Below are 23,597 nucleotides of genomic sequence, written 5' to 3'. Positions count from 1 at the left end.
TGAATCTTTTCACTTTAGTATATATCTGTCCAGAAACTTTTGTGATGGGCAGTCCTGTACATATACAACTTTTCTTGTACTCAATGGAACTAGCCAAGATCCAGAGTTCTCATACAAGAGAATGGGGCTCTCCATTTACTTAATGTTATTATCCTTTGTCCATATCTGTTTAGTTTTTTGATATATGGGTCCAGAATTGTACATGGTAGTTCAGATGAGACCTCAACAGTGCTTTGTACTATAATGCCCCTGCTTCTGCATCTCATTTACCTCTGTATTTGCAGGTAGTTCTTGCTGGGACTGTCTTGCCTCATATGTCCTAGGATTCTTTTTGCCTTTTTGACAAGCATACTGTATTTGTGCCCCACAGGCATGTTTATAGAGAGAGAATAATGCTCTATCAGGGCACAATTATAAAAATAGAGGTATAGAAACTAAAAGCAAATCTGTATGTGTTCTACACACGCAGCACCAGTTGATATGTAGCTGGGCTTGTGTACAAAAAAACCACTGAGAATCATGCAGAGCCCTCTGAGGACCCGGATTTCCTCAGCAGCTTGTGAAGGGCTAGGGAGCTCATTAAGGGAGCAGAAAGGCTCCATGGCAGAACTCCCTCTTTCTCTCAGATCTCCACGCCAACGTGCAGCAGCATGTCTTCTGAATACTCAATGTAGAATAATGTTCTAATAAGGTTCTAATTCTTAAGAAGCACCAAGCTAAAAAATTAAAAGTGTAATGAAGATGGCTACATTAATGTTTTAACGTAATTTTCAGTATATAAACAATACAACACATAGTTTTCACTATGAATTTCCACTTGTGTGTTTGCAGGCCTTGTGGGTTTCCAGCAAGGACACCAAAAATGATCTGCTGCCTGATGATATCACTGTTCTGCTCTCCTATTATCAGCCATATCCAAGAATCAGAGGCTTAGAAAAATGGGTGAACATATTGTAACATTCCCTACAAATATACGGAGCGCAATAATAAATAAAGTTTGGGAAAAAAAATTCCCTCCTGAATTTGCCAGTTTAGTTTATACCCTACAAGAATAAAATTTAATTACCCTTATCTTAATTATCCTTAACTTGGTATGTGCAGTAACTGCAGGTATTATTATCAGCCATAAAATTATTCAGCCACAAAATTTACCTAAACTGCCCAAAGCACTATTTTCCATACCCTTATCTCAGTTAAAAATGCTTTTCTTCAATTTATTCTAAATTCATTGGACATAAATTTTATTGGAGTGAATTCCATGTTTTGCTGGTAAAGGACATAAAAGTAGTGATTAGTTTTTGGAAAAGGTTTTCATAGGGTATGCCTATGGAAACAGCTTATCTTCTTTTTTAAATGTCTGTACTGCTTTCACTCACCTTGCATCCACAGGACACATGTAAAACTGAAATTAACTTCAGGGTCTTATAAAATTGGGTCAAAGACTAAGAAATTTATCTCCACAGCTAGTTCTGCACCTGTTTCAGCTGCTTCTTGAACTTTGAGCCTAAGCTTCTCTATCACGCAGTTTTTCTATCATTTCCTTCCCCCCTCCTAAAATTAAGGTTGTGTTTCCCAATACAGTATTCAAAAAAACAAACCCTGTACTAATTACACTTCATTTTCTAACCTTTTTCTGATCTTGTTTACTCTTTCAGCAGCCACATCAAAAGTGTGCTTTGTTCTTTTACATGTGTTCTGTTCTGTGATCCTTCCCATATGAAATTCAGATTTTGCCAGATTCTTTTGGCCAGGTAAAATGTCTTATTTGTGAGCTTTTCTTTCTAAGAGAAGACTCACTTTTAAAATGAAAACAACTAGTGAATTATGAGGATCAGATTTGAACAGCTAGCTGAGGAAAGAATGCCAAAAACCACCACAAAGATATAAAAGGAAAAGTTGAAATAAACCAGAGAAGAGCAGAAACATAGATTTCTGGAAACAATTAAGGAGTTTGCTTTACAAAAGAGTAAGCAAGGGAGATGTTATTGTTGGAAAAAATACTTTCTGCCAGGGGTTTGGTTTCTGGCATCAACTTTCATGTGCACACAGGATTAAGGAGAACTTTTCCTGGTGGAAAAGTTGTCCTCCATGGTGGAGGAAAAGTAAATCCCTGGCTGGCAGAAAGTGAACTACAAATAAGCTGTGACCTTAAATTTGTCAAAGGGGTTTTAAAGGTCATTTTTTTTAATGGGTTCTGAAGGTTCAAATGTGGTTTATTCTACTTTTTTCATCACAGGTCCACATATGGTAGTGGCTTGTAAGATAGGATCTTGTTGAGTCTGTGGCAAAGCTGGTTTGAGGACACTATAGGAATCCCATAAAAGTTGACCTTGAGCCAGTGGCTTTATGCAACCTAGCAAAGCAAAGTGAGACAATGATTTATTGAACAAGAAGCGACCATCGGATAAGAGCTATCTCATGGGTTCCACTTGTCCACTGCTAAGGATCTATGCATGGTATCACAACTGTTTTTATAAATACATAATCTGGGCAAATAATCCACGTGATTGTAAGATCAGTTGATCTACATTTCGAACATTCCTTCAGTATTTCTGCTTTTGTATACTTAGGCTGCATCAGCAGAAGCATGGCCAACAGGCCAAGGGAGGTGATTCTGCCCCTCTGCTCTGCTCTGGTGAGACCCCATCTGGAGTCCTTCATCCGGCTCTGGTGCCCTCAGTACAGGAAACACATGGACCTGTTGGAGTGGGGCCAGAGGAGGGACACAAAAATGGTCAGAGGGCTGGAACAGCTCTGCTGTGAGAACAGGCTGAGAGAGTTGGGATTATTCAGCCTGGAGAAGAGAAGGCTCTGGGGAGACCTTATTGTGGCCTTTCAGTACTTAAAAGGGACCTGTAAGAAAGACAGGACAAGGTTAATGGTTTGAAACTAAAAGAGGGGAGATTCAGGCTAGACATGAGGAAGAAGTTTTTTACAATGAGGATGATGAAACGCTGGCCCAGGTTGCGCAGAGAGGTGGTAGATGCCACATCCCTGGAGACATTCCAGGCCAGGCTGGACGGGGCTCTGAGCAACCTGATCTAGTTGAAGATGTCCCCGCTCATTGCAGGGGGGTTGGACTAGATCACCTTTGAATGTCCCTTCCAATGCAAACCATTCTATGATCCTACCATTCCCATTCCCGAAGACAATAGGAAGCAAATACTTGTAAAGGTAAGCAGAGAGTTCAGTGTTCAATGAATAAGGTTTTGGAAATGTCTTTGTCGTTTACTCATCATAATGAGTACTATGTCATTTACTCATCGTAATGATTACTATGTCATTTACTCATTGTAAATGGACACCTTTTGGCATTGCTTTTAGCGGTACATTTGATTAGATGATCAATAACTGCAATAGCAATGGCTTCCAAGTGTTTCTTTCCAATGTAGGTAGTTGCTTTGGGTGCCAGAAAGATTATTTCTGGTAAAAAAAAAAAAAAAGAGAGGAACAATAATTATCAGGAAACGGTATTAGAATGTAAACCATTTTGAGGAACTCAAAAATTCTTTTAAGTGCCGTACTTTTTTGCTTTACAATTTACTTGTAAGAGATTCAGAAAAGCTGCCAACTGGCTGCTTTGCTTACTCTAGGCAAAGAAGATTAAATAAATACATTGTGGCAAAGAAGATTAAATAAATACATTGTTGCAAAGAAAGCATGAGAAAGCGATTTTATTATTTTTATTACAGAAGAGGGAGTTGGATTAGAAAAAGTCCTTCCCCTGAGAAGTAACACATCCAAAATAATCTTGCAATGGAAAAAAACTAAACTAAAGTGAGTGGTAATTAACAGAGCTAGTTAGCATGCTGTTCTTTAAAAGTTAAAGATGTACATCAGTTGTAGACAGGATATCAAATATCAGTAGGGAGAACAGCAGGAAACTTTTTCCACTGGATGAAAGGGATAAAAAGAAGAAAAACAAGCCTCGGTTACACTAACAGCTGACTAAGCTCCTGATGTACTCAAAGCGCAGCCAGTTGTAATGAATACCAGGGAAAACAGTATCTTCTAAACAAAAATGCTGCTTGTTTAGAAACTTGAAGTCAAGATAAAAATGTGAATCTCGGAATAACGTTGAAGCAGAAGATACACCGATCACAGTGAAACACAATGTTGCAGTTGCGACCTGCTTACAAAATGTTTTCTGCTGTACTCTGGGTGAACCTGAGCCTTTAGGAATTGTGGGCAGGGAGGCCCAGCTGGCATAGAAATGCAAAATTCCAGTGTGTGAGAAAGAACAGGAGGCATTACTCTGCACCTCTGGGCTTTAGAGAGAGGGAGGTGAAGCCGGAATGAATATTCTTTCCTTTTTACATGTGAGAAACTTTGCAGATTTAAACAAAGGAGAAACGTGTCAAGTGTAAAGACTGTGGAGTTGAATCTGCTGCACAAACCAAAATATTTTAAGGGAAGATGAGAAAGAAACAGAATTTAGGAGAGCTGGTAATGATTAAGAAAGTGTGTTTGCTTACAGTTCTCTTTCAAGGTGTTTTCATAAAACTTAAACTCTGAATTCCACTCGCACGGGGAGCTTCTGAGTAAGACATGATGTTCTTGTAGTAGCAACTCTTGCTACCTTTCTGCTTGATTACCCTCCTGCTTACTTATTGTCCAAGCTGGCAGGAGCTGGGGAAGCAATTTTCCTGCCCTGCAGTCCTCTCCGGTTCTGTGGTTTTTGAGTTCTACAGCCCTATGGAGAGGAAGACAGAGACTTTGGCAAAATTAGCCCTTTACCTTTGGTATATTTGCTGTCATTTTATTGTCCTTAACTTTTCCGATGGGAATACATAGTTTTATTATCCCTAAACTTGAAATGTAATTTAATTAATGTTCCAGGCTCTCCCTTAACAAATGAAGCTGACTAATTCAATGATTTCCCATGCTTAGCAACAGTTGCAAACAGTGAAGTCTGTAAAAGGTATTTACAGTATATGATTAAGTATCAGGCTGTTTTGAGCCATTCTTCCCTTCTGCCCACTGTACTTCTTTGGCAAGCTCCCTAAGATTCAACACCTCAGGAGTAAATAAAACCTGTAGGACTTTCTAAAGCAGCCTGAGATGGCAACGTTATATCTTGTAGGTTCGGAATGGAAACATGAGTCAGCCCCTCTGAAAGTCAGATTTGCTTCAGCCCTACCCCCTTGAGAGCAGGTTGTTTTCCTCCAAAGTGGCACTAGGGGGGCTGCTGCCAGGCCCTGGGGCACTCATGGCCTTTAATGGCCCTGCCCAGCCTCCCCAGGACCCCATTTCAGCCCAGCCTGACCTGCCCCTTGGCTGAGGTTGGTGGGATGAGCCCTGCCCTGCTGCCCCAGGGGGAGCCTCAGTAGCCCCCAGGGCATCTCTGGCTGCTGCACCCTGAGAGGTGGGTGGAACGTGGATGTGCCCTGTCACTGGGTGAGGGCTGACGGCAGCGAGGGAGCAGAGCGCTGCTCTGAACTTTAATCCAGGCTCATGTGACTGTACAGACGTAGGTGGCCTGTTTCACTTCATTTGGCTCCTAATGAAGTAAACGGTCGTTTTCCTTGTGACGGCAATGGAAGATGACTGGGCTGCTCAAAAGGTCTGCTCCTCTGATGTAGCTGATTTTAACCAGGCTGGTATGCAACAAAAGAAGGTGAAGACCACAAGGAAACAGGAATAAGCTAATAGCAACATAAACCAAGAATAACCACTGGAAAAACAAAACAAAACAAAAACAAACCCAAAACACAAACCAAACCAACCAAACAACAAACAAAACCAAAACAAAATAAAATGACCACCACAACAACAGAAAAACACACAAGCAAAAAAGAAGTGTGTCTGTTATAGAACAAAAATAAGAGTTCCAGAAAAGGAAAATTACTGTAGACCCATGGACTGATTTGGGGTGCCTTTACTTCTTCCATGGAGACAGTGCAACTCCTTCACTAAGGAGCTATGTACTTGCACTCTACTGTCAGGAAAGGAGTAAAGCATGAAAACACTGTGTGAGAAACAAGGCAGGGGAATCAAAAGAAAGAAAAAAGAGGCGAGGTCCGAGCAGGAGATACTAAGATATAGGTTATGCTAGACAATTTGAATGCAGAAGAAGTGGAATTATGCACCTTTCAAAACAGAAGGGACCTCACCCCTTCTACCCAGCTGAGAAATGGTAAATATAGAGACAAAACCCAAACAATTTGCTTCATTGGCAGCCAGAGAATGGATAAAAACTTAGCTCAACTGTTCTTTTTTTTTTCAGTGAGAAATAATAGTGATTCTTTCCACCTGTTCAGTAATTCCCAGTTACAGGATTTAAAACTGTCTTTTGATTTGGATTGGAAGTCCCAGTGAAATTAAAAAGTCCCTCCTCCAAGTTATTAAGGGAGGACAGACACAAAGTCTGGTCACATTAACCTTAGTTGTGTAGGAAATAGGCTGTAAACAAGAGTGGAGGTAAGACTTAGAGAAGATGCACACAGGGGCACCAAAAGAGCATCCACCTTGGAGTCCACTGGGCACACAGGCCTTGATACACAAGCTCTTACAATATATGTGGAAAGGGTACAATGGTGTTGCCCCAGAGTCCTCCTGATTATCCATCACCTTGAGGTAAAGGAACCGGATGTAAGGACAGGAAAGCAGCACAATTTCTGCCTAATTTCTATGCTGTTTGTGGTTTTTTTTTTTTTTTTTTTTTGGTGTTTTTTTTTTTTTTTTTTTTTTGTGTCAGTCCTTGGTTTCTTCAAACTACCAAGAAAGTTGCTGGAAATGTTTTTGTTTTTGTTGTTGGTTTTTTTTTTTTTTTTTTTTTTTTTTGTGAGGAAGGCACCGTGTAGTGATTTCTTCTCTCATTGAGACAGAATCACAACTACTTCCTGCTCTTTCCTTCCCCTTCTCCCTCTCATCTCCCCTCTTTGCTGCCTTTCTTTGCCTTTGCTGCTTCTTTATTATTGATTCAGGCTGAATGTGAACTGGCAGTCATTTAAATGTGACAACCATACTCTCAGTCTCTCAAGATAATTCTGTAGACATTTTTTAATTGTTTTAATTTAGTTCAGCTAACTCCCACACATACTTTTTAATGCTATAAAATTGATTAGAGATTTCACTGGAGACTACAGAATGACATTCTGATGGTACCTTAAAAATAGCGAAAAGTATTCTAGGCTTCTTTTACAGACAGGCTTACATAACATTTAAATGTACATTTGATACTGTCTTTGTTCACAGGTAATGTTTCAGCTTGCTGAGGTTTAAACTTTACTTCATAGGAGTATGTTTGATTAGTCAGTAAGATGTCAGAAAAGCTAAAAATTTAAAAGCCACTGAACTAATCCTCTTACATTGCTGCAGGTGAATTTATTCTTGCATGCAAGGCATCCTAAATCTGCCTAAGCAGACTCTTTCTGGGCACTTACACAGTGTGTCTATGTGTTGTCTTTGAGAAAAACACCAGAGTATGGTAAATCATTGGACATGTGTATAGTTCAAGTTTAGTCAAGGATCAGTCAACTTGTAATTACTCTTCATATTTTAAAATACAGATGAATCTTTTAAAATAAATGCAGATACTGGCCTTAATTATAATTTTGTACTGATGTATGTAATCTGTATTTTTGAGTAGTGTAATTAGTACAAAGATTTTATCTGCTGTCTTTATACTCAGTGGCTATAATGTTTTACATATAGCCTGAAACAAATGTACAATTCAGCCCCACCAGCATGGAGAAATCACAGAATTCCTTGCTAAGCTGCTCATTTTGATTTAGGATCTGCTTAAGCATAAGCATGCATTTGGTTTTACTGACTTAAACAGGCTTTGCCAGGCTTTGTCTCTTCACTGAACTGAGATTAATTAACATGCATATTTAAGCATTTTCCTTATTTTGCTTAGGTTTTCTGAAGGATGTGTGACTAGATAACCACTCATGGCTGTTCAGCCTGCAGGTCATGGACTCAAAGCTAGAGACAGCACAGAGGGAAGACACCTATGTGTTCATCTGAAGGGGCTTTGGAGGTAACCAAGCCTATTGGCACAGATATCCAGACTTCCACTAGAAACTTCTGGGGTTTCCAGGCGAAATCCTGAAAAGCTGAAAGATCTGGAAACCCCTAAGCTATTTCATTTGTAATCATGTCTGTTATCACGTTACATTATGCACCGCACTGCTCCCATGTTGTCAGAAATAGGGGTTAGATAGTCAGGAACTAGGTTATCACACGGAACGTGTCAAATGAGTGTTACTAATTGGTAGCTACTAGAAAATTAAGCCATAAAACTGCAGTGAGCATTAAGATTTTTACTCTGCTGTTGTATGTGGCTTTCAAGATGTACTTGAAAAAGCTATAACCTATTATTCTGTCAAGCAACTTGCTCATGTGAGTGTTTTTACCACTTCAACAACATATCAAGCAGTATCCGTCTAAGAGAAATTTGTAAACTGTCAGGATTTTTATAAAATAATCTATTTCAAGCTAGTCTTCACCAAGATTAAAATGAACTCTGTTTGAAGAATACAATAGACATATGACAGAACTATAAACTCTGCGTGTCAAGAGTTGCTGGTAAATCAATATGGATGCTAGGGCACCAGGCACTCTCAAAATCGATATAATACATAAATAAATAGAAGAGTTGAATTACAGTTTAACACTGTGTGTAGAGACATGTGATTCATCTTGACACAAGTAAAACATGCTGTGTAATCAGCAGAGTTGACATGCTCTAAAGCACCAGAGAATGCATGTGATCAAAGGATTGGAAGTCAAAAATTATTTGCAGGCCTGCTGACTGGCTGGTCTAATGGCAAGTTTAACCTTCTGATGACTCAATTTTTGCATTTGTGAGGTTAGGACAAGTATTTTGAGATGCTCTGCTATGCAAAATGTTATTAAAATTAATTATGGCTAGGAGGGGTACATTTCCCATTTACAGTCACATTTATGCACTGAGTTCTTCTGAAGCAATTACTGAATTACTAGGTTTGGAAGGCTTCCCAGGAGAACTGCACCTGGGAAGTTAAAACTGGTTCTGAGCCTCATGTTGCCATTTTCTTTTGCGCTTTTTTTTTTATTTGGTTGATTGCTTTGGTTTTGGGGTTTTGGTGTGCTTTTTGGTTGGTTGGCTGTTTTTTTGTTTGTTTGGTTTCATTTTTGTTGTTTGTTTGTTTTTTAAAGAGCTTACAAAGCATCCAGCACTGACCTAAAGGCAAGGTGAAAAATATAGGAATAAATGAATGAAATGGTGCAACCCATTCCCTGGTTAGCAAAAGAAGGAAAAGACAATGGCAGAACAGTGACAATAAGCAGGTCAGACAGTCTGTTATGTAGTCAGTACCCAGCTCGCCTGGTAGAGTACAGGCCTGGTAGAGAACTAAAGTTGTGTGGGACTATGGTGGGTCTGTGGATTCCTTGACGGAGGGCATGGGAACAGAAATTAGCCTTGCAGATATGAAGGCCTACCCGCGAGAATTATGGGAGTAATGGAGTATCTGGAGATGTTAAGGATGTACCCATGAGAGAGAAGGGAGTAGAAGAGTAACATTGATGATAGCAAAATTAGCCAATGAGATGTAACTGCTGTAACTTGTAACCAATAGTGAAGAGACACATGAATTGGTAAAACTGTATATAAATGCACTTGTGGCAATAAATGGCATCTACTATTTTCATCCTGGAAGAACTTGGTCTATGTTGTTTGTCCATCTCAGCCACGACATAAAGCATCCTGTTTTCTTCAGTCCCATGTTGTGTACATCTATGATCAGCGTTAGAATTGCTTTAATTTAGTATGGTGTGTTTACAAAAATATCATGCATTAAGAGAAAACACATTCTCTTTATCACTGAGCTGTGGCTGACCTGAGCACTTTGTAGCCGGTGAGGAACCCACTAGAGTTCTTATTAATTAATTTCGCGATTTGCAGGGTATAGCTGACAGAAGAGGCAAAAGAAAAAGGAAAATACATTTTTCAAAAATGAAAAAAAATGCTATTCTTGGAAACTTGAGAAAGAGTCCCGGTCTTCAGAAGATGTTTTCTGGGGTTTGATTTGGACACAACAAACATTTGCAGGAAATAAAAGGTTAAAAGGAAAGGAAACAGGGTGAGTAGCTATCTATAACTTGTATTGAACTGTTTTAAAACAGGAATTAGGAATTCCCAATGCATCATGAGGACAAGCAAAAAGGATGTGTCTTTATACTGTGATGAGAAATACAAAGGTTCTACTGCCTAAGTGTTCTTAGTTCTTTCATTTATTTGATAAATATTTTGTAGACAGAAGTTCAGTTCCCTTAATTCCCAAACAATCGAAGTACCATGACTTCTCCAACTACCCCATTTTATATTTAAATATACTCACAGACAGCTTCTCTAAATTTAGTCAGACTTGGGTAAGTTAGCAAGGCTTCTCAGAGTCAATAACTGAAAGCTTCTGGTAGGAGTATTATGTTCAACATGAACAAGACCAAGTCTCTGTTCTTGTTGAATTTAACATACAGAAGCTGGAATATTCAACCTTTGATATTTTATTTCAACAAAAATGTCACTTTGCCCTTAATCTGTAAATAAGTCCTGGTTTATCATCTACCAAACTACCTGAGCAGAAACTGAGGGCACCATGTATTATGTCCTTGATTAGAGAGAATGATAATCATGCTGTGATGGTAATACTCGCTTATAGGACTGAAAAATCTATGAGGGTGATTGTGTTTAAAGAATGCTTTTTTCCCAAATTAAAAAAAAAAAAAAAAGAGTTTGACTTTCAAAATGTCCTTTTAAAAAAAGAAAAATTGGAGTGAGCTAGTGGAAGAAATAGGTCCAATCAGGTGAAAGGGAGAAAGAAGATTGTAAGTAATGAGTCAGTGTATGCAAAAGACAGATGCAAAATAGCAGGAAAGAGAGTTATAAAACTTGAAGCAGTTTTTTTTTTTTTTTGTTTTGTTTTGTTTTGTTTTGTTTTGTTTTTTAGGAAACATTCAAACAAAGGCAAGTCAAAAGCATATTACCACTAGGAATGTACCCAAGCTATAATGCTTAGATCTGGAAATTTTGACATTTGAAATTTGATTCAGACCCCTATATTCTTATCCTTTTAATCCTTGATAGAAAAAAAGTTTCTTAATATGGGATAACATATTTACACTAATAACACCAAACCATAAACATTATGTTCTCATTTAAAATACAACAGAAGAAAATTTTGTTTATTAATCTCTCACAAAGATAGATTTGTGGCTCTAAAGGTTTTAAACACTTGGTCTGAACCAAAGTTTAGACCACAAAGAATACTAATATAATGGTCATGAGGAATGAGAGAAAAAAGTTTTAAGAAAGAAATTACTTGAAAAATTGTTGACAAACTGTTCCAAGTATTTAATTCTGTCTGAGGGGGAAGGTGTACAGGTGAGTGAATGAAGAAGAAACATTGGGATAAGGTGAGGTGTTCAACAGAAATAATAGAATTGATGATGCATTTACATAGTGAGGTCATGCAAAACCCTTCTGTGACAAGACGATGGCAATTTTTGGTAAAAGAGAAGACACATTCACACGTATATAGTCGTGGATGACACAGCGGAAAGGTTACTAATGCACAGCACTTTTGGAGACGAATGCAAAATCAATGAGAACTAAACCTATAGGACTAGCTGTTTTCTTCATGGCGTTGTTCATTCTGAGCGTAAATTATCCCTGTTCCCCTGACCTGGGTGTATTTAGAGTAACAAGTCTTCAGGGAAGAGACAGACCGTTATTCCATTTGCTTAGTTCTTGTGTCTTAGGCTAACTTAATAAACTTGCTTTATAACAGAGAAACTTCTTGAGTCTTCCGTGTTTCCTACATGGGAAAATCATGGAATGTCACAGGAGGCAGATACTTACAGGAATATTAGGGGTAGCATAAAAGTATTTGTTGAAAAGACAGGATCTTTTTCTTGATTGGTAGAACGTTGTGGTATAGTCTGGGCTTTTTTTTTTTTGGTCTGAAAATAACTCAAACTTGAAAGCAGCAACGTTTTCAGGATAAAACAAGAAAAAAAAAAAGGATGTAACTGTTCTGTACTGCTTATGAAAAGAATGATCCTTATGACTATATTTAAATTAGGGCGGGCGTGGAGCGTGATACTTTCTCAGTGCCCTAAGGGGCCACAAGCGGCATCAAACTACAACCGGCTGAAACTGGAAAGCGGAGCAAGGTGGTTGGCAGGTACACACACTGCAGAGGAGCGAAGAAGCAAAAAAAAAGGGGCGTGTTACGAAGAAACTGAAAGACAAAAATTAACCGCAGCAGATAACTCAGAGCCTGATTACAATCAAACATTTGCTCGGTGACCGACCGGGCGGCGCCCCGACAGCTGCCGGCCCCGCATTCCTTCACGCCCCGCCCGCCGGGTGGTGGCTGGGGCCGCCCTCCCTCTCTCCCTTTCTGTCGCTCTCCCTCCCTCCCTCCCGGCTGCCCCTCCACAGCGGCCAGGAGCTTTTGTTAGTCCGTCCCCCTCCTCGTTGCCCCACGGGCAGGTGGAGGCGCGGGAGCGGGCTAAGGGAGAGGCGGCAGGCTGGCAGGTGGGGGGTGGGGGGGTGGGGGGGGGAAAGCGAAGGGCAGGGCGCCGCCAGGCCCCGCCTGCTCTCCCAGGCTGCTCCGCGCCGCAGCCGAGGGGGAGGTGGAGCTGCTTTATCGGGAGCCGAAGTGGAAATTTCCCCCTCAGTTGCCGGCTCCGCCGCGGAGGAGACGCTGAAGAGAGAGAGCGCCGTCCGCCCTTCCCGCCCAGTGCCGCGTCCCGTCCGTCCGACCGACCGACTGACTGATCGCCGTCATGTCCAACTACATCCACGTCCCGCCAGGCTCCCCGGAGGTGCCCAAGCTGGACATCACTGTCAGCGAGCGGGAGGGGCCCGGCTGCCGCCAGGGCGCCCTGCAGCTCCTGCGCCGCCTGCGGCCCCACTGGAGACCCGAGGAGGTGACGCTGCAGGTACGAGGGGAGGCCGGGCGCGCCGCCGGGGCCTTGCGTTTTAGGTCCCCGGTGAGGGATGCGGCAGCCTGGGCTTGGGCAGGGAGAGAAGAGAGACAGAGAGAGGAAGGAAGGGGGGAGGGCGGGCGGCCATTGTGCGGGGGAGCTGCCGCCTCGCTTCCTTCCCCTCCCCCTTCCCGCTCTCTCTCCGAACGCAGCCCCCTGCGCTGAGCCCCATTTGCTCGGCAGCCTGGCGGCGGGGCGTGTCGGCGCGGCAGCATCCCCTGCCCCCTCCCGGCCCTCCTCCTCCACCTTCCCCCATCGCTCGCTTTCCTCTTCCTCCTTTCGTGCCCTCACCGCTGAAACTTATCTCCCCCCCACCCCCGTTATCAGCGGGGAGAGCTCTCCCACCCGCTCTCGGCTGGCGGCCACACGCAAGACCCCCGCTGCCGGCCCGGAGAGTGAGGGCCGCGGTACCGGTGAGGGACGGGATGGGCCAGGGCCCCGTGAGCTGGGCAGGGGGTGTTCGTGAAGTGGTGTGGGGGCTGCCCACCTCCCCAGGGCAGAGGAGGAGGAGGGGGCGGCTGCTGAGGTAACGGGGGCCTCGGCCGTCGGCCCCGGAGCCTCGGCGGGCTCTGCCCGCGCCATCACATGTTAATAAATATAAATACACGCCTTGGGTTCGTCGCGGAGTTTTGGTTTTTAGGCTGGCGGTATCTCGGCAAGTGTCAGCCCCGTTAACGTCCGTGCTCGCATCTGTTAGTCCCGGCCGTGCGGGGAAGTATCGCCGCTTAGTGTCTGGTATTCTCTAGGTGAGCGATCATTCATATTTGACGAGTCATCTGCCTGAGGATTGGCTGCTTTTGTGCTTCTAGAATATACGTAGCCTGGCCCCATGCAAGTCTCCAGTCAGTTTACCTGGCTAAAGTAGCAGTTCAGTTGCAGCCTGTGTTTAGTTGAGCGTTTTGTTACACGCCGTTAAGCTGCCTTACTCAGCAGTTATTAGTATGTGGAAGTGTTTTATTTAGTGAAGTTCCTCTGAAGAAAGCTGCTGGAACTAATTTGTATAGAAAAACTGAACACATTGAGGTAATAACACATAAATTAACTGATATTTTCTGAAGTTTCTTGGTAGGAAAAGAAAATTGACATATGCCAGTCCAGTAACTGTGGAAATAAAACTAATGAGGTTTTTCTAAGTAATTTCTTTAAGAACTGTAGACATTAAGTTAAGCATAGTCCCAACATATTGAGGTGCAACGAAAATAGATTTACAATGTGTAATTTTAAACAGGGTTCTTAGAGTTCATAGAATATGTTGAATTGGAAGGGACCCAGAAGGATCATCAAGTCCAACTCCCTGCCATTTGCAGGACTACATAAAATTACCCTTGTTTTTGTTCTTTCAGTTCTCTGATGAGAGTACTTATCAACAGAACGTTTTGCTCTCTTTCCTACAGGAAAACTAATAAATGAAAGTGAAACATTTTCTTGTCAGGGAGGGATGACTCTAATCTTGTGAGAAAGTTCTAGTAGGTTTAAAGAAAAAAACATGCTACTCCCTTCCTCTGTCACCCTCTTCAGAAGAAGCAATTAACAGAATAAAAAACACTGGTACCATTGGTGTGCAACAAGGACTAATTTGACTGGTCATGCAAGTGAAGTGATAGTCTACAGCCCGTGGTTAGAGGTTTCTGTCTGAAAATTGTTGCAAGTTTTGTTTCAGCCAAGTTACTTTAAAACCCAAACTTTTCAACTAGTTGTATTATTAATAAATTTTGTTTTTTTGGACAGCAGAACATCCTATTTATGGAACTCTCTAATAACCTTTTATTTTTCTCTTTAGTCTGTGTTTAAACTGCTATGTGCATGTAACAAGCAAGAATGCATGTGCTTTGAAACTAGTTGTATCACCACCATTGCTGCATTCTGCGCATGCATCATGTACAGTAAAATGCTGAAAGATTGCTGGTTTTATTAAAAGGATGGAGCAAGCAAAAGGTCTGCCTTGGAGCTGTTTCACTAGAGGGATATATGTTTAGCATTGAGATGAAAATGACAATCATGTTGCATGGAAAATATGGTTGAAACAACAGTATCACGGCAAAGTAGACAAAGAACATTGATAGGTGGAACAAACCACTACTTCCTCTGAACTCTGCTGTTACCTGCCTTTGCTCTTAGTGCCTCTTGGGTCAAAACAATTATTAAGGAGTTGAAGAATTCAGACTTTGACTTTAGAAAGTTAATTAACTTCTCTTACAAAAGTTTACTATTGTGTGTCAAAATTGTTTAGTCAGCTAAAAAATTTAGAACAACAGTTAAAGTGAGGTTTAAGCATTAAAATTTTCTATCTAAGATTTATATGTAGTTAAAATCAAGAATATATTTTAACATTTTAAACTTTTTTTTTTTTCAGAGAACATAAATGTAGGCCAGAGGATACAAACTTAAATCTTTAGTTCTTTAATTATCCTTTTATTGCATTATTTAACAGAAGGTTGATATTAGCCATAAGCATTGCCAATTATTTGCTGAATCACAAGCAGTTCTACTGTAATCTGTCTCCTCTATTTTAAATTATATGTGAATGTTATCACTACAAACCAGTACAAATATTCAAGTTCTTTTACACTGATAAAGAGAAACAAAATTTTCCTGCCTAGGCACTGACCTTCATGTAGTTACTTTCTGCAGTTGTCATCTGAGGATGTAATAGGAGCTGCATAGAACTAAGTATTGTATTTTCTAATTCTTGAATTCCTGAAGCTTGATTTCTCTGCCTTACAGTAATACAAAGCAGTGTCGTTAAACCAAATCTGTGCTTTTTGCAGTAGTCACTTTTGATTCTCTAACAGGTGATTTTGGTAATAAAATTGTAGCGCGGTTCAGGTTGGAAGGGATCTCTGGAGACCTCTCTCCCAACCTGCTCTAAAGCTCACTGCTTGCTGAATTCAGAAATTGTTTGTGGTGAACATGAGAAAGTGTTCTTTTGGATTTCATGAACAAAAATGCTCTTCAAAACTCATTCAAACCCTGTTTTGAGTTAGTGAACAGCTTGAATTGTGACAGTGGACATTTCAAATTTTATATTCTGAACAGTTCTTTATTAATGAAAGATAAACTCTTTAATTACTTGAAGAGGTTCTGTCATCCTTCCTAATGTAAAAATACAATCACAGTTTGGAATATCTTCCCAATCTTAAGATTTTTTTTTTTTATTATTTTCTTCTTTTAAGGAGATTCATTCATGTTAGTAATCGAAGATCAATGTTCGGTTACAGTACAGGAAGGTTGGTTACCACTTTAATAAGTACAGATTTGGGAATCTTTATCTCATGACCTATTCTACATCTTACAAGTGTGGTCATAATGAAGGATTCAGTAGGTTAATATGCAATTTCCTCTCTGCAGTGTAATATTATGGTGCGGGAAAAACAACCTGTATTTCTTTGCATTCTGAAATAATCTTTAGCATTGAGAATAAAAGCTGCTTGTTTTTATTGGTGAAAAAGCTTAGTATTAATAGTGTCAATTTACACCCTTATTTGGATAGACCAGCATGATAACTTGTGTGTGAAAAAAAAATCAGCTGCAAAATCATATAAAACGTAATAAACATTATGTTCTAGCGAACAGTGCTCTTGTCTTGGCCCAAACCTAAGGGGGATGGGAGGTAGGGAATCAGTTTTGCAAAGGGGATTGAGTTCTTCAGTAAGACTTCCCTTCTTCCCCCTGCCCCTCCCCAAATCCTGCAAGCTCCTATGATCTCCAGATCAGTCTAATTAATTTGGCTTGTGTGGTGTGGTTTTGGGTTGGGTGTTTTTGTTTTCTCTGGAATAATTGGACATTGCTTGATTTCTGGTATTGTGTCTTTGTTGGCAAGATGTACGTCTTTGCACTTAGCAGCTCTTTGCATGACTTTCCTATTGCAGCGTTTTATAATTCTTCGCAAAAATTTATTCCTGTAGCTATGAGATGTCAACACACAAGACAGAGCCATGCTTATAAAGAACTGTACTTTCACCGTGAAAACAACACTACTACCAATTTTTTTATATATGAGGTTAGCTTTTTCCCTGTCATTTTGCTTTTTCTTCCAGACTTGGGCTTAATAGCTTTGCTTCAGGCGGTATTTTCGGGCTGCTGCTCTAATTTCTTTGCTTGTGTGGATTTTAGTGTTTTCTTTGTAACAAACTGTGGTTATGTTCAGATTTCTCAACTAGTTAAAATATTTCACAGTTTATTTAAACAGACTGAGTATGGGATTTAAAGCAGTGAAATAGATGACTGGTAACAGAAAATGTTAGTCTTGGAAACAAAGTAAACTAACTTTATATTTTGTATCTCAGTGTCATTTTTCAGGAGAGATCTTCATTGCTTAGCTGGTTTTAGGACATCATGCTCTTAGCAGTTGTGAAAACAGTCACGACATAAGGAGGAAGCACTGATTTCACAGATTAACATTCTGAGGTGCTAATGTCTCTAAATGAAGAAGTGATGAGTGAAGGAAAGAATACGAAAAGTTTGAGTTTGGGTTGCGCTGCTGATGTGTTGTGGAAAAACTGTAATTTGAGGTGTGCCTTGAGCACAGAGTCACAGTGAGTGAGAAATGTGGACAGTATTGGATGTCATTTGAGGCTGGGTTGGTTTCTGCATTCTTATTGAGCTTCTGATAAAGCTCGATAATCTCAATCCCTCGTTGTAAAGGGTTTTTGTGATATCAGCAGATGAGGCAGCAATCATACATGTGGTGAGGTTTTATGTAATTTATGTGCCACGTCACAGTGTATTAGGTCATCCAGCTATGTACAGTGTAGGTGTGTTTGTATTGATGACTCTAGTTCTAATTATAGAGAATTGGTATTTGTTTAGACATGACTTGGATCTGGCTAGGTAATGGCATATAACTTATGCTATAGACTTGAAACACTGGAGATAAAGGTAGCTTATCTAAGATGTTGTAGTTCCTATTTGCCCTTCCCCTCTGCCCTCTTCCCCCCCCTTTACACAGATATTTCATGCCAAAATCTTCCAGGGTGAGTAGCAGCAAATTCATTCTTTGAGTTTGGATGAAATTTTAGGCTTCTTTTGCATTAGCTTAATTTTTTATCTGTAATTGTTCTTATCAATGTCACAAAATCTGTAAAAATATCTAAACTAATTCACAACTTTAGCAGTCTTAACTAGTTATCTGATGTTGACTGTTTTGAGTTAGGAGGATATTCTTCAGAAACAAGATGAAAAATATGTAATTTCTCTTTGAGGTTTTCTTCTGACAAACAAAAAACAAGCTTTCTCATCTCGTCACACATTTAGATCAGAACCAGTCCTTGCAAGTGGTGACATATCTTTAGCATTTATAGTAGACTACTGGCTGAATTTTTAAATGGTATTTATATTGAGAATATGGAGGATGTGAAACTTCAGTTAAGACTTTGAGAGAGAAAAAAACCCCACCACCCTAAAACAACCCACAACAATAACCAGAAACAAAACACACACCATGGGGGGATAGGGGAAACCCAAACAAAAAAAAAAACAACACCAAAAAAACGAAACACCACCAAACCCAAATTTGAATTCTTCTTTGAAATAGCAGTGTTAATAGTTTGGTAACCAAAAAAAATGCTGAAGTGATAATATGTAGCATCGGTAGTGGTGGTATTGCTTTCTCTGTGCTGCTGCATCCCAAGAGATCAGTAGAAAACTATTAGATTGGTGCAGATGTAATTGTGGTTTTGGACTGTGAATTTTAAATCATTATAACTAGGCTCAAACACAACTTTATTAATCAAAATAGTAACCGTTACAATCAACAGTTTTGCCAATGAAAAATGAGTTTTTTTATTCCTGTAGTGTAAAAATCTGTGCTCTGGGATTTGATGAACTTTTGGAAAGTATTTTCTGCATCCTGCTGGTTGTGGAAGCATTTTCCCTGCAAAAAGTTGTTGAGATGCTTGAAGAAGTGGTAGTCAGTTGGCGAGAGGTCAGAGGAATATGGCGGCTGAGGCAATTTGTATGACTTTTGAAGCACTGGTTGCGTGATGTGTGGTTGGGCATTATTGTGGAGAAGAATTGGGCGCTTTCTGTTGACTGATGCCCACTGCAGGTGTTGTGGTTTTCAGTGTATCTCATTGATTTGTTGAGCAGACTTCTCAGGTGTCATGGTTTCACCGGGATTCAGAAAGCTGTAGTGGATCAGACCAGCAGCAGATTGCCAAAGTGCTTTGGAGGTTCTTCTTGTTCAACCACTGAGCTGGTCATCATGTAAAATCCACTTCTCGTTGCACATCACAATCTGATTGAGAAGTGGTTTTTGTTGTTGTGCAGAAAGAGAAGACAACATGTCAAAAGAATTATTTCTAAATTTTTGGTCAGCTCACAAGGCACCCACTTCTGAAGCTTTTTCAATTTTCCAATTTGCTTCAAATGCTGAACAACCACAGAACAGTCAACACTGAGTTTTTTGGCAACTTCTGGTGTAGCTGTAAGAGTATCAGCTTTGATTTCTCTCAATTGGTCATCATCAGTTTCTGATGGCTGACCACTATGCTCCTCATCTTCAAGGCTCTTGTCCCCTTAGTGAAACTCCTTGACCCACCACTGCACTGTACATTTATTAGCAGTTCCTGGGCCAAACGTGTTGTTGATGTTGCGAGTTATCTCTGCTGCTTTATGACCCATTTTGAACTCGAATAGGAAAACAGCTTGAATTTGCTTTTTGTCTAACATAATTTCCATAGTCTAAAATAAATATACAACAAGTAGTAAGTCAGTAGCAAATAAAACATAACGTGAGAAAAGTGCATTAAAGGGTGTATAACATAACCACATTGTATTCCAAAATCAAATGGCAAATTTCAACAACACAAAACCCACAATTACTTTTGCATCAACCTAATAGTTTTAGATTTGTGCTACCTCACCTGAAAGTATTTACTACAATGTGATAAATATATATCACAATAATTAAATTTTTGCAGATTACAAGAGTGCTAGAAACTTGCTTCTGGATTTTTTTAATGCGTTGTATCGTGTTCTTGACTTCTGTCAGCTCTTTGTATTTTTTGATTTATTTCCAGAACTTTCTATCTGCTATTCATAACATTTTTTGGATTCTTCCATCTTCTTCCGCATGGCCTTGAGTTTACTGATTATCTTATCTGTCTCATCAGAGTCCCTTCTTTGCTAATGCTGCTGAACTGATTCTTTTTTTATAGAACTCTTCTTTTGCTCTACTGCGTCTTGGGTTACATTTCAGGCAAGAACCGATTCTTTAAATGCCATAGTGAAGGCATTCTGAATAAAAGATTAAAGTGAAATTATATTCTTCTACTGGTAGAAAACCTTAGATGTTTTCTTATGATGGAATATGGAAATTTTCTATTGTGAATAATGTTATTAAATAGAAAGTGAGCAAACACTTCTGCCTTTTTAAGAAGAAATAACTGAAATGCTCCTGGGTGTAAATAATTACTTATAGCAGCATGTTACAAATACATGTTAATAAGAAGTAGTTCCTAAATTATCAGTTGAGGTAGTCCAATTTCCTTGTTGTAGATTTCTTTTTATTAACACTAATGAGATTTGTTTTAACAGGATAATAGGCCTGTGCAGTATGACAAAAGCTGTGCAGTGGCCAGAAGTTTCTATTTAACAGCATAAGCAAGTAAAATTCTTACTGTTTCTTTGTGTCAGCACTGCTTAATGTCTGTGGGTTGTTTTGGTTTTTTTGGTGTTGCTCTCTTTGTTGTTGTGGTTTTGTTGTTGTTGTTTGTTTTGTTTTTGTATTACCACTATTTCTGATGACCATAGAGCCTTATCTTTTTCATGGTACCATTTTGTATGGTTAGAAAGGCAAGAATCATTAGAGGGTTGTTTTATAAGAAACAGGGGCAGCATAGGTTCCAGTGATTTGCAATCGTGCGGTTGTATGTTTGGGATTATTACCTGTTGTTGTGTGTGTTTTTTTTTTTTTTTTGCTGCCTTTGCCATTCAAGAAAGACAATAGACTTATTTTTCTTCAGGGGGTAATGGATTTTGTACTTATTGGTTTTGGTCTTTTTTAGTTCAACAGAACTTCTACTTTTTGGCCTTGCAGTGATAGGATAACAGCATTTCCTAATGCTACATTTCAGAAGTTTTCATTTAAGCATGGCAGACAAGATACCTTTTATCTTGATTGACAGCTCAACATAAATCACTTTCAGCAAAATGCTCTTTAAACTTTTGAATCAGTTAATTATGCTTTTATGCTTAAAATGTATGAGAATCAGTACTTCTGCATTGATTTGCCATATTAGAGTGTTGTGTCCCATTCTTGGCTCCCCAGTATGAGAAAGATCCAGGCTTGCTGGAGCAATTCCAGCAAAGGGCTGTGAAGATGATTGAGGAACTGGAACATCTTTCATATGAGGAGTGTCTGAGAGGGTTGGGACTGTGCAGCCTGGAAAAAAAGAGGGCTTGCAGGGATCTTATTGATGTGTATAAATACTTGATGGGAGGGAAAGAAGAAGAATAGGGACAAAATAAAACCACATGCAAAATTCCTTCTGAACTTTTTTAATGTGAGGGTGGTCAAACACTGGAACAGGTTTCCCAGACAGGTTGTAGAGTCTCCAGGCTTCCTGGAGATTTTTCTGGACACAGTCCTGGGCAACTGGCTCTTGTTGGCCTTGTTTGAGCAGACGGGTTGAACTAGATGATCACAGGGAGGTCCCTTCCAATCTAAGTGATCCTGTGACAATAACACTTACAAGTGAGAAGGTTATAAATTGAATACGTTATAATATAAAGTTGTAATTTGTGATTTGCAAGCCATACTTGAATCGCATTTAAGTACTACCTGTTCAAATTAGGTAGCACCTTTCAAGCACATCATACTTCTCTTGATACAGCATGTACATTGTTGCAGCAATATGCTCATGTGCACAGAGAAAACTGAGAACATCTACATATGTGTCAAGCAGAAGAACAGGGCAGTGTTATAATACAGTTGTATTCATTTTAATGAGAAAAGCAGTATCTATAGTGCTAAATGGTATAGTTTTCTTAGTTGTTCTGATTAACATTGTAACATTTAGTTGCTGTGAAGGCTGTTTGAGACAAGATTCTTCATGGCTTTTCTCCTGTCTGGGTTGTTGAAATAATAGCTAGTCATAAAGTGTGCCCATAAATTGTAAAACCTTCATTTTGAGTCAATCAAGGAGGCTTTGTGAGTAGGTTTCTTATAAATTTATGGTTGCCCTGTGTAGATGAAAGTTATGTGATTGCCGAACCTACTTCTGGAAATTTAATTGTTCTTAACTGTTTAAAAAAAAGGGAGTACTTTCACATCCTTTGCTATTTTGCATCTCTCCTCAGGAATCTTGAGCTGTATCTTGTTGAGTTTATTTACCTTGTAGCATAGGAGTGCTGTGGAAAGCAACACGTAATAGCTAAAATACAACATCTTCCACTGTAAGTCTTGTTATTTCCTAAATGGGAGACTTGACTCAACTTTAGATTTTTTTCTTTTTTTTTTTCTTTTCATTTTGAGGGGTGAGTGTTTGGAAAAAAAAAAGTGCTTCTGATGCTTGATTTCTCTAAATCTCTAAGATGTGGAAAAAAGCTGTAACTTGTGTTTGAATGATAGTACTTTACTTTTGAAAATAAAAGCTACCTCTTTGAGGGGCATGGGGGAAGTCCAAGTTTCTGAATTGTTTGTTTTTTCAAAAAAACCCCAAATTGACCAAGGCTTAAAGGAATGATAGTGCCTGTAGAGAAGTTCACCTGTTGTTGACATGTATTTTAACAAAAGAAAAAACATAAATGTTTAATATAAGGTCTGAAATGCAACAGACCTCTCAATTTATCAGTATTTTTGCTCTGGGCCTGACTTAGAGTTTGAGGGAGGAGAAATGCAGGAAGGATGTGTGAATAAGGAATTGAAGCTGTTGTCATTGAACATCTAGTATTCTAATTCTGATAAATAGGATAGCTGATTTTTCTGACATCTATTACAATAATGAATTAAAATATATAGAGTCTTTATGTTGCCTTTAAATAAAAGCTGCTTCAAGGACCTGCATAGGTTGTGAAAGCTCTGTTAAAGGTGATCAGACCATATGTCCCATTTGTCTCTTGCGCATATGCATGTGAATAACTGAGAATTAATGGTAAAAGCACTTTGTAAAGAAATGTGTCACATTAAACTTGCAAGATGGTTTGTCTGAGGGAAAATTGTCTATGTCGACCAACTTGAAGCTACTTCCTGCTGCTCAGTGCAAGGTCCTGAAAGGAGCTTTTGTTCTTCATGTGAGAGTTTATTATTTTTAAATTGAGTTTTAATTCGACTTTTGGGGGCAACAGAGTGGGAGAAAATGTATGACAGTAACCACTAAAAAAAATTGTACTTGAATATGAATTACATTTGCTGTAATAACCTTGACTTTAAATTGTTCACTGCTTATGCTTAAGGCTGTGGGCAGCTGTTCAGTAGTTATGAAAACATTGGCATTTTTGCTTGTGATGCTGCTTGTCACCTGAGAATGTTAATGTCTTGCCTGTTGGTCACTCACCTAACAGCTGGAGTTAATATGGGTAGTGCTCATCCAGCAAGTTCTCTAACATTCAGTCTGTGTTGACAAAATGCAAAGAATTTGAGAGCACCAAACATCTGTTTTCTGCTATGTAAAACT

At 39.5% G+C, this 23,597-nt stretch overlaps 1 protein-coding gene across 1 annotated transcript in view; it reads left to right on the top strand.

Moving 5' to 3' along the window:
• Positions 1 to 12,592: 12,592 nt before the first annotated feature.
• Positions 12,593 to 23,597, top strand: part of ETNK1 (ethanolamine kinase 1) — a 34,672-nt gene continuing 23,667 nt past the window's right edge. Inside the window, exon 1 of the mRNA XM_065846412.2 lies at positions 12,593 to 12,936. Coding sequence (XP_065702484.2) covers positions 12,781 to 12,936 — 156 coding nt within the window. The 5' untranslated portion in view covers positions 12,593 to 12,780. The remainder of the gene's footprint in view (positions 12,937 to 23,597) is intronic.

The sequence above is a fragment of the Patagioenas fasciata genome, chromosome 1 (genome assembly GCF_037038585.1).
Source record: "Patagioenas fasciata isolate bPatFas1 chromosome 1, bPatFas1.hap1, whole genome shotgun sequence".
Taxonomy (NCBI): Eukaryota; Metazoa; Chordata; class Aves; order Columbiformes; family Columbidae; genus Patagioenas; species Patagioenas fasciata.
Note: the sequence above shows the minus strand (reverse complement) of the source record. Positions and strands in the feature narration are given on the sequence as shown.